General features: G+C 36.9%; 1 protein-coding gene across 8 annotated transcripts in view; it reads right to left on the bottom strand.

Moving 5' to 3' along the window:
• RAD51B (RAD51 paralog B) overlaps positions 1–12,226 on the bottom strand; it is a 681,452-nt gene that overhangs the window by 594,214 nt on the left and 75,012 nt on the right. Inside the window, exon 8 of one of the 8 annotated variants that reach the window (XM_082734029.1) lies at positions 5,815–6,167. The exons of 6 other annotated variants lie outside the window; for them this stretch is intronic. In XM_082734029.1, coding sequence (XP_082590155.1) covers positions 6,123–6,167 — 45 coding nt within the window. In that variant the 3' untranslated portion in view covers positions 5,815–6,122. Of the gene's footprint in view, positions 1–5,814; positions 6,168–8,623; positions 8,921–12,226 lie in introns of those variants that run through there. One more of the 8 variants, XM_082734035.1, reaches the window with a different exon arrangement.

The following is a 12,226-nucleotide window of genomic DNA, read 5'->3' on the forward strand; positions in this document are numbered from 1 at the left end:
GGATGTGGCTCTTGAGAAGGGAGAATGAACACTATCTCTGAGCTAGACCACAAGCAGCCTGAGTCACAGCTCTAGACTGCACTGAGAGACTATACTTCCCAAAGTTTTATGCTGACCTAGACTATTTTAATAACAATAAAATATATATCCATATATACATATATACACACACCTATACACACATACACACACACACTCGGAAGTTGTGAAATGTGCTCCTGAAGTCTCACATAGAAAAGAAAATTTGGAAAACAATACTTGCTTAAGTCCTAATAAACTGAGCTTACTCAATAAATTGGTTATAATAAGAATTACCACAGCACTTGTTAAAAACACAAACCCCCATCCCTCCTCTGGACTCAGATTTTCCAGGTCTAGAGTAAAGTTTAGGAATTTATTTTTTGTTTGTTTGATACTCAACACTTGTGTGATACTTAGGATCATACAAATCTGAGACACCGTGTTCTAGGAGGAATCAATTAAACTCCTACATGTAGGACACCTATTCTGTGAGAGAGCTCTCACACTTTCTCAGTCCTTCCTCTTACTCTATGCTACAATCAGAAATATTTGCTGTTCCACAAGTAGTATTACAGCTCCCTGTCTGTTCTTAATACCTTCTTTTCTTGAGACGAACTTTTCTCCATATTCATGTGGCTAAATATCATCTAGAGCACTTTAAACCTTCTACTTTACTACATTTACATATTTATATGTCAAATTCCTTTTTTGGGGACTAAGAATTGTTAGAGGGCTAGAGTGACATCCTAACTTGTCCTGTATTCCCAGGACATAGCACAGAGCCTAACATTTGGTAGGTGCCAATGTTTGTTGAGTGAATTAATTAATGTACCCAGGAGGTTAGACACCATGTATTATAGAAGCTCAGCCACCATAAAATCTTAAACAATAATAAAACTTTAAATTAATAATCTTCATTTAGATATTATCTTTTTCTCCCACTGCAGTTTTTCCTTTATATACTCACTTATCTATTAACTGACCAAATGAAAAAGCAGATGACACATAAACACGGTTCTATATTTAGAGGAGAGAAATACTAATGTGACACAAAACTGCCATATTTTACGTTAGAGCCAAAACATACAAAAGAAAAATTGTAGGCCTAGATCAAATAGATTTATAATTAATTAGGCCATCTTCTTTAAACAATAAAATTTGAATTTGCTTTTAATCAATCCCCAACTACAAAATAACTGCATAGTAAAGAATCCCACAAGAAAAAAATCATTGGGATAACATTACTTTACTGGCTTAAGTCAGTGGGATATACGTCATCTTGGGAAGGTAAAAGAAATTATTATATTAAAAATTCAGTTGCTTCCATGTTTAAAATTAATAACTGAAAGTCTTTTTCTTCACACTACTACATAGCCGTGTTAAAAACAAGATATTCTTATAAACACGACAGTACCATACATATAAAATAAAAACAGAAAAATGCTGATGATAAATATATATATGAACTTTAAATTCTTTCAACTCGTAATAAACAGTGGTTTTCCCACCCCCCCCCCCATCCTCTGCAAAAGGAAAGGGAGAAACAGAAGAAGCTTTGTCTTCTAGAGTGTCACAGGGACTATTCTTTGGCCAACCCAACTGTCAGCCCTAAGCTGTTGGTTTGCCAGTTCAATTACAGACACTCGAGGAGCTAAATACTAGACGTTTAAGCCTTCATTCTAACTATGAGTGGTCTAGGAGTAGAGTAACAAACTTTATAAACCTTCACAGAATACTGTAATTGCCTGTTTGCTTGTGTGGACTCCCTACTACAGTGTAAGCTCCCTTAAGAAGAGCATTCTCTAAATCTCTGAAAGAACTACAAAACTCTTTCAGAATAGTCAACATGTCGTGTGTCAGTTCAGTTGGTTTCTTAGAGCCATCTTCCCTGGATCTTACCTCCCTCTCCCCCCAATCTGTACTGACCATCTCTAAACCAGCTATCAACTGTCATCCTGGACAATCTTTGACCATCATCCCAGAAATTCATTTATCTCTCTGCAGCATTGTATCTCTGTTTTTCTTGGATTTCTTGTCTTCTTTTTCCCTTCATGTGTCTTTCAAGTCTTCCCTCTCTTTTTGATCTTTCAATTACTTCCTAAGAAACAATGTATAGGAGATAAATTTTTTGAGACCTTGCATGTTGGAAGATATCTTTACTCTATCCTCATAATTAGTGTATGTTGGTGGTATAGTGGTGAGCATAGCCTCATAATTGTTTGGACAGAGAAATACATGTTTGTGGTAATTTTCCCTCAGAACTTTGAAGGCATTACTCCACTGTTCACTAGCTTCCAGTGTTAGTTTTTGAAAAGTCTGACACTATGCTAATCCCTAATCCTTTCTTTCTGACTGGTTTTTACTCTCTGAAATGTCCTAGTAACTCCTCCCACCCCCTTCATAGTGCTGATGACTTTCTATCTATAAATTCATGTCCATAATTTCTGGAAAATTTTCTTGTAGCATTTCACGGATAATTTCCTCCCTCCCATTTTCTTTAGTCTGTCTCTCTGAATGCCCTATTAGGAAAAAGTTAGACATCCTACATGGATTTGCTATTATTATTAACATATCTCTGATATATTTGCCTCTCTTTGATTTTTATTTTCTGGGAGATTTCCTCCATCTCCCAGATTTTTTTAAGTTCTTCTGTTATATTCTATGAGCTCCTTTTCTCTGAATATCCCTTTTGCAACCTGTTACTCTTGATTCATGTAACAATATATTCTCTAACTCACTAACTCTCTAATTACATCAGGTACTGTGCTAAATGATTTACATTTACCATCTCAAATTCGATATATTTGGGACCGAACTCCTATCTGCCCCCAAAACATGCCCTACCCACAGTCGTCTTCTTGTCAGTTAATAACAATTCCACATATCCAGTTCCTCGGATCAAAAGTATAGGCTCCTCTTTTTGTTTCAAACAAAAAATGTATCCCAAACTATCAGAAAATCCTGTTGGCTGAACTTCCAAAATGAATAAGGAATTCAACCATTCCTTATCATCTTCAGTGCTACCGCACTAATTAAGCCGCAATCACCTCTCACCTGGGCTACTATGAAAGCTTCCAGTTTTCTTGCTTTCATCCTTAGCCCACCCTCCCCCCAGTCTGTTCTCAAGATGGCAACCAAGGGCCTTTTAAAACCTAAGTCAAATCTTCCCTCAAATGTCACTTTTCAGTGACGCCAACCCTAACAACCCTAATTCTGCAACTGTTCTCTTCCCTAATCCATTTCTCCCAGTCCCCTGCTCTACTTGTTCTTTTCTTTTTTTTTTTTTTTAAAGATTTTATTTATTTATTTGACAGAGAGAGATCACAGTAGATAGAGAGGCAGGTAGAGAGAGAGGGAAGCAGGCTCCCTGCTGAGCAGAGAGCCCTATGCGGGACTCGATCCCAGGACCCTGAGATCATGACCTGGGCCAAAGGCAGCGGCTTAAACCATTGAGCCACCCAGGCGCCCTCTACTTGTTCTCTTCTAATAGCAATTACTATTTTTAACATACAATGTCTGGCTATCACTTCTCTCCCTCCCCCACTAGACCGTAAGCTGAACAAAAGAAGAGATCATCATTGTTTTGTTCACTGATGTTTCCCCAACACATAGAAAAGTGACTAATAACAAATATCTGTTGAATGAACAAACGAGTAACTTTGATATATAAGAATAGTGAGGCCTACATAGATTAATTTATCTAAGAAGACATAGCCAAAGGGGCGCCTGGGTGGCTCACTGGGTTAAAACCTCTGCCTTCGGCACAGGTCATGATCCTGTGATCCTGGGATCCAGCCCCGCACTGGGCTCTCTGCTTAGTGGGGAGCCTGCTTCCTCTTCTCTCTCTGCCTGCCTCTGCCTACTTGTGATCTCTGTCTGTGAAATAAATAAATAAAATCTTAAAAAAAAAAAAAAAAAAAAAAGAAAGACATAGCCAAAACATGAAAAACCTGGTTAGAACCCATGTTGGCCTGTTACCAAAGTTTAAATTAGATTACCCCTTGACATGTTCATGATTAAAATGAGGTAAATCCTCCACAGACTTCCAAGTTCGGAGGTTTTTTTTTTTCTTATATTTCTAACAAAGGGAAAAATACATTCCTATGTATAAATTCAGAGGGAAAATGTTTATGCAAATGTGTCAGGCTGCAGAATGTGATGGCATTTAACTCAATACAAAGGCCAGCAGAGTAAGCTAGACTGGAAATTTCTTTGAAATTTCCAACTAGCTGGATGAGAACAAGATTGCCAGAGAAACTTCTAAGAATCACTGACCCCCTGGTAGGTAGGATATGTATTCCTCCCACATTTACTTAGTAAGCCATGCCTTTGAGATATACAGTATATTTATTTTTTCCAGGATTTTCCAATCTTTCTTCTAAAGACTTAAACACATGCTATTATGTATTTTAACTGTACTATTGAAAAGTTTTTGGCTACTTCCTCTATTCCTATTCAGATGTCTAAATTACATATTCTCCTTAAATAAGGGCTAGGGAGGAAAAAAGCTTCAGGCTCCAAAAGGAAATATTACTTTTTTGCATTGGCAAGCTTAGAAAGTAAGGATAGAGACTTTATATGTTGTAACTTTAGACAATACTAACAAAGAGAATCAAACTCCTGTGGTACAAATATATAATTTGATAAATATTTTATGTGTTATGTAAGAATGACACATTTTATCCCCTAAAGTCAAGAGGAAAGTTGGGGCGAGGCCTTTTATATGTTTTTGGCAATAAGTCTGGTAGGCAGGCCCTACGCTGCAGGAAAATAGGACCCTTATGCTTATTTTCCTTCACACTGCTTGCCTGATGTCATTTCCCTCCAGCAAGGATGACAGAAGCCAATAAAACTAGAGGAATCAGATCTGGAAAAAATAGTAAGCTACTACTAACATAGGAAAGAAAGCAAGTAGTAGTAAGGAGTCTATTCAAAGAATTTATTCAGGCCATTTTCTTTCTCCAAAGTATGAAAATTTTTTCATTCACTGTTAAACTCAAATCTATCCAATAAACTTCACCCAGATATTGCAGCAAACAGTTACGGCTTTTTCCTGACTGGCACCTAATCCATACTTCTTCTAATAAATATACCCCATTTCTTTTGGAAAACCCCGGATTCTTAGACCATGAGTTTGGGAAGGGTTACATCCCCAACAGCAGGGGCAGAGTGTGCCATCCACGGCCAGCAGAGGCACCAAATCCCCCCAGCCATAGAGGGCATATGACCAGGCAAGTCTAACCAAAATGAACCCCAACAACTTGCACAGAAGCCTACAAAGAGGAGACAAAATGGGTTGAAAGCTGTTTTGCCAAAAGCAGACCCTTAGAATGAGGGGAATACTGAAGAAAGCAGAAAAGAAAGATTAAGAGAAAGAAGACTGAATCCTGATGAAATCATTTGAGTTTTCTAGATTAAATCTCACTTGAACCTATACTACTTCCAGACTAGTAAGAAGGAACATGTGTGTGTGTGTACACACTTTAATATGAGGCATTCACCAGTAATTCTTTTTTTTTTTTAAGATTTTATTTATTTATTTGACAGAGATCACAAGTAGGCAGAGAGAGAAAGGGGGAAGCAGTCTCCCCACCGAGCAGAGAGCCCAACGTGGGGCTCAATCCCAAGACCCTGAGATCATGCCTGAGCTAAAGGCAGAGGCTTTACCCACTGAGCCACCCAGGTGCCCCACCAGTAATTCTAATGTAAGGCATTCAAGAAACACTTACTATTGTTGTAGGAAGCAGTGCAAATTATACTTGATTTCTGGAAAACTAGAATTGCATAAATGAGACAAAGACCAATTTTCAGGGTTCAAACAATGCAAGCAAGTATTTTATTCACTCAGGCTGTTAGCAAATTCCAGGAAGACAGTAGAAATGGAGTTGGTACAGTACTTCTAGAATTATTTCTACTAGCTTACTCCGCAAATGTTCAGTCTTAGATAAACCAAGTGAATAATGAAATGTGGTATCATTAAGAAGAGGGCGCCTGGGTGGCTTGGTGGGTTAAGCCTCTGCCTTCGGCTCAGGTCATGATCCCAGGGGCCTGGGATCGAGTCCCGCATTGGGCTCTCTGCTCAGTGGGGAGCCTGCTTCTCCTCATCTCTCCCTCTGTCTGTCTCTCTGACTATTTGTGATCTCTCTCTCTGTCAAATAAATAAATAAAATCTTTAAAAAAAAAAAAAAAAAGAAGAGCATCCTGTTCCCCACTGAACAGTTTTTTCTGATTATTCCAAAGCCTTTCCCTTTCTTTCTTGTTTCCTACATCTGTCCCTTTCAACTCCATTTTCTCTCTCTACTTAGACACATGATCTTGCCAGCACCAAGTTAGAAATGACTCTCTCAATCTAATTTATCAAAATTAAAGTGCCAGTCACTAATTTGATCAAAAACAATATACACCTTAGTCCTAAAGCCAACATCTTAGTTAGCAAAGAAACACTAGGGATGTACCCACTAAATTAGATGAAAGGTAAGGATGCCCACTTTCTCCACTACTATTCAACACTGAACTGGAAGTATTAGCTAGTGAAATAGGCAAGAGCCTTATGAATTGGAAAAGAAAACGAGCTCTATTTTCAGGTGACGTAATAGGGTTACATCGAAAACCCTTGAGAATCATAATATAAACTAACTGAAAGCACTAAAAGAATTCAATGACATAGGAAGTTATAAAATTAAAACATAGGGGACACCTGGGTGGCTGAGTTGGTTAGGCAGCTGCCTTCAGCTCAGGTCATGATCACAGGGTACTGGGATCAAGTCCCACATCAGGCTCCTTGCTCAGCAGGGAGCCTGCTTCTCCCTCTGCCTGCCTCTTTATCTGCCTGTACTCGCTCGCTCTCTCTCCCTCTGTCTCTGACAAATAAATAAATAAAATCTTTTAATAAATAAATAAATAAATAAAAATAAAAAATAAATAAAATAAAATTAAAACACAGAAAACAATAGCCTTCATATGCAAGCATATTAAACAGTTAAAGGATAAAGAGAAAGAGCAAATTCTACTAAATATAATAAATAAGATAGGATTCTTAGGAATAAATTAACAAGAAATGTGTAAAACTTATATGAGGGAAACTTTAAGACATTCTTGAAAAGTACAAAAGTGGACCTGAACAGATGAAAAGATATCTGGGGTTCTTCACGAGGATGATTCAACATCATAAAATTACTGGTTCACCTTGAATACTTAGAAGTTTAATGCAATTCTAATAAAAATACCAATAACCTTTTTGGGGAGAACTGGACAGCTTGATACTAAAATTCATATGGAAAAATAAACGTGCAATAACCAGGAAAGCACTGAAAGAGAAAAGCTATGAGAGGGAACTACCCTACTGAACATTAGAACATAGTAAAAAACCTCTATAATTAAGACATGCAGTATTAGCACATGAATAGACAGACCATTAAGTAAAAATAGACAGTCCAAAGCTGGACCCAAATGCATATAAAACTTAGCAAAATACAGGTGGCATCTCAAATCACTGGAGCAAAGATGGATTTTTTTTTTTAAGATTTATTTATTTATTTTGGAGAGACAGAGAGAGTGAGAGGGGGAACAGGAGAGGGAGAGAATCTTCAAGCAGACTCCCCACTAAGCACAGAGCCCCACAGAGGGCTCAATCCCACAACCTATGAGATCATGACCTGAGCTGAACCCAAGAGTAAGACACCCAATCTACTGAGCCACCCAAGTGCCCCAAAGATGGATTTTTAAAATAAGTAAAAAATGGTGATGGGACAACTATTTAGCCATTTGGAAAAACATAAAACTAAATGTATACATCAAATCATACACACAAATAAATCCTAAAAGGATCAGAGATCAAAATGTGAAATATGAAACTAGAGTTGATTTTGTCATTCACAGCAGTTATTTTCTACAAAGTCCCCACAAGCACTAAATTAGCAAATACTGAATCCTTACTCCTAGAGGAAATACAGGATTAGGTTCCCGAAGCCTCTGCTCATATTTTCATCAACTGACCAATATATAACTTGTTTTACGTGTGCTTCTGTTTAAAGACATCTTATTTAACATATATTGTTGATTAACACTGAACTCGCTGACAGCATCACTGGGTAACTCATGCCTAAATGAAGCTTATCTCTGCACTCTGTGGGGCCCATCACAACCTCCTCATGCTTAGGAACACCAGAGAGCAGAGCACAGGGCCCGTTTTAAACAGCAAAATTACCAACAAAAAGCACAGAAATATGAAAACGACACTTGCTTACAGTATACAAGCTGAGAGAAAAAGGCAGAGCATCCCATTATTCAACCTCAGTGGGGACCGTGAGAGCTGGATGAGTTACATTTTTCATCACTCTGCATGTATCTCCAAGTGACTGTGACAGCACCAAGATTATTAATTAGGGAGTTACAAATAAATTTTAGTGAAGAGCCAAACTCACAAATACAGAATCCACAAACAATATAGGTGAATTATATGTGCATACTCAAAGAAAACATAAGTGGTTTCCTCTTTAACCTCAGTATGAGGAAAGGCTTTCTAACTATAATTCACATTCCAGATTTACTTAGAAGAAAATATAGATATATTTGACTGATAAAAAAATTTATGTATGGCAAAAAAATTACTAAAGTCAAAAGAAAATAACAGAAAATATGTATAAAATACATCACAGATAAATGGCTAATACTACTAATGAATTTTTAAACTCTGACAAATTAAAGGAAAGAAAACCAATAACTCAGAAAGATAAATTTGGGGCTCCTGGGTGGTTCAGTGGGTTGGGCCTCTGCCTTCGGCTCAGGTCATGATCTCAGGGTCCTGGGATCGAGTCCCGCATCGGGCTCTCTGCTCAGTGAGGAGCCTGCTTCCTCCTCTCTCTCTGCCTGCCCCTCCGCCTACTTGTGATATCTCTCTCTGTCAGATAAATAAATAAAATCTTTTTAAAAAAATTTTTTTAAATGTTTAAAAAATTCACAATTTACACAGAAAGATATAAAAATAGCCTTTACACATAATAAAAGATATTCACTCTTCTCACAATAAGAGAAATTCACTAAGATATGATTTCTTATCCATCAGATCAACAAAATTAACAAGTACAACAACACACTATGTTGGCACTCTTATACATTGCTAGTAGGAATGCAAATTGGCACAACTGTCGAGGAAAATTTGGCAATTAATAACAAAACTACATGTGAGTTTACCTTTTGACTGAGCAATCCCACTTCTAGAAATTTACCATGACGATATACTTTCAGCAATACTGACATACATACGCACGAGGCCCTTTGTTACAGCATTGCTTACAACTGCCCCATACTAGAAAATAACCTAAGTGTCCACATAGAAAAAAATGGTTGAATAAAGAAATAAACTATAGTGTAACCCACAACACAAGAGACTTTGACAGAGCTATAAAAAAGAATAAAAAAGATGTCTATTGACTGATAGATTTATTTGCAGGTTCCATGTATAAATGGAATCATGTACACAAAATTTCCAAAATAAGTAAATCCAGAGAGATAGATCACAAATTTATTATCTAACAGATAATAAATCGCCAGACAGTAGGAGGAGGGGGAAGTAGAGAACGACTGCTAGTGGGTATGGAGTTTCTTTTTGGGGTGATGAAAATGTCCTAGATTTAGACAGTGGTAATGGTTGCAAAAAGGTAACAATTATTGCATGTTAATTATATCTCAATAAAACTCTTTAAAAAAAAGATTATCTATATTATGCTGCCTCATGTATAAGAAATGAAGGGGGGGGCGCCTGGGTGGCTCAGTGGGTTAAGCCTCTGCCTTCGGCTCAGGTCATGATCTCAGGGTCCTGGGATCGAGCCCCGCGTCGGGCTCTCTGCTCAGCGGGGAGCCTGCTTCCTCCTCTGTCTTTGCCTGCCTCTCTGCCTACTTGTGATCTCTGTCTGTCAAATAAATAAAATCTTAAAAAAAAAAATCTTTAAGAAATGAAGGGAAATAACATCTGCATGTGTATGCTATTGTACAAAAACATACGAGTTTGGTTATCTACTGGAGGTAGGTAGAACAGAATGGGATGATGAACAGGTAGAAACAGGATAGAAGAATCGGGGGGAAGGAGTGACTTTTCTTTCAGTATATCTTTTTGTATATTTTTAACTTTAAGAGCTATGGTAAAATTATATCTATAAATAAAACCAATTAGGATAGGAAAGGAATTCTAAAATTATATACTAAGAGTACTATATTTCAAATGTATAACATGGTCACACTAGGGTAGGAGTGGGGGTTAGGGAAGAAACCAAACTAACTTTTGAGGACAGTATTTGAAGTCTATTCTCTCAGACTAAAGATATTTTTCAATTCCAGATGAATTATGAACTCTAAATAGTAGGAGGTTCCCCCCAGAGGTTGAGGTCATGATTTCTTAAAACTACTTTCCATGTATTATATAATTTAGTAAATAAGTAAATATACTATGAACAGTGGGACATATACTATGAACACTGGAGAAGAGAATTACAAATGTGGAATGGGTAAGAAGAGAATGAATCCTGTGGTACTGGATTAGAATTAGTATCAGTATGAATTCATGATTTTATATAGATAGAAATAGAAACAGGTAAAGCTATAGACATAAATGGAGAAATACATACATATGTATATGTACACACACACATACACACACAAACACACATATTTTTCCCCCTGGATCTATCTGCTAAGAGGACCTAGAATTGATGAGCACACCATATCCCTACACTTCAGGTACAAGGTCTATTTTGTCCCACAAGGACTACTTCTATAGGAAGGATTGGGAAAGCACAAGATGAGTATAAAACACGGTTTTATGTTAGTACCCAAAAAAAAGGTACCCAAAAAATGATGAGTGTATGTCAAAACAACATAGAAGCCAGCTTGAAGGGGTTCCCATTGGCCTAATCTGGGATAATTTCAGGAACAAAATAAATAATGATAGTAATGGTTTACAGCCCACTGAATAAAAAAAGATCCATAAGTTCAAACTTCAATAATAAATAAATGGATAAAAAGGAAACTTATTCCTTATGCTAGAAATCCAATTAATAAATGCAGATAAAGTGATAGTATTAGAAAATCATCATTTGCCAACCATCATAGTAATAACTGATTCAGGCAAGAAGCCTCAGTAAGTGCTAAAAATACAGTGAAAGTTTGAAGAGTAACAGGATATATACCAAGTCTCAAAGTAGCTTTTCACAAGATACTTATTAATTCCAAAAAGGAAAACAGTAATTCGACAGTGGAAAAGCTTGGCAGACACATCCCAAGTAAAGTGATTAAAGTTAGTATCATCAGTAATGGGACAAATCAATACCATGTATCTTCTGCTATGCTACACTGAAAAGACCACACATCACTTTTGTGGTATTCCTGTCAAAAAAAGCACACCCTACAACCAAGCGTACGAAAACTCAAATTGAAGGACATTCTACTATTTAGGTGCATATTTAGATAAAGGGGCACGAATATTCATGTAAAGGAACAAAACACTCATAATCATATTTAACCTTCCGTTCAACACACATCCATTGATGATTATTGCCTAAATAAATAGTTTTTCATAAGAATTACAAAATGATAATCTTCTATTTCTATCATTCCTTCCATATTTATCAGCCAAAACTCTTCCATAAAGGGTTCCTTGATTTCCCTACAGTATAGTTAATACAGAAAACAGAGTAAATGATGAATTATTTCCTTTAAATTCCCAATTTTCACACTAAGGAATTAGTGCTCTAGATTCTTCAGTGGTTTCCTGTTAGATGTTGGGTATTTTTCTTCTTATCATAATTATATATATATGATATTTATGCATTAAGTGTATTTCAATCAATTGTGTGCTCTTTTTTTTCTATTTGTTTTTGAGCCTGGTATTTTCTCATTGGCCGACAGAAGTCACTCATGCCCTCTGAAGTTCAGTTTTAGACATAATGAATTTGAAGAGCCTGTGGGACTTACAAGAAGACAGACCTAGCAGGCAATTGAATAGGGTTCTGAAGAAAGAGAAAATTCTTGATGTTCCTTGGTTTGTTGTTGCATCGCTCCAATCTCTGCCTCTGTCTTCACATGGCCTTTGTCCCTATGTGTAATTCTCTGTTTCTACATCCAAATCTTCTTCTTTCTCTTATAAAGATACCAGTAATTGGATTCAGAGCCTACCCTAACCTAGTATGACCTCATCTTAAATTGACTACAT

The sequence above is a fragment of the Mustela nivalis genome (genome assembly GCF_964662115.1).
Source record: "Mustela nivalis genome assembly, chromosome: 6".
Classification (NCBI taxonomy): Eukaryota; Metazoa; Chordata; class Mammalia; order Carnivora; family Mustelidae; genus Mustela; species Mustela nivalis.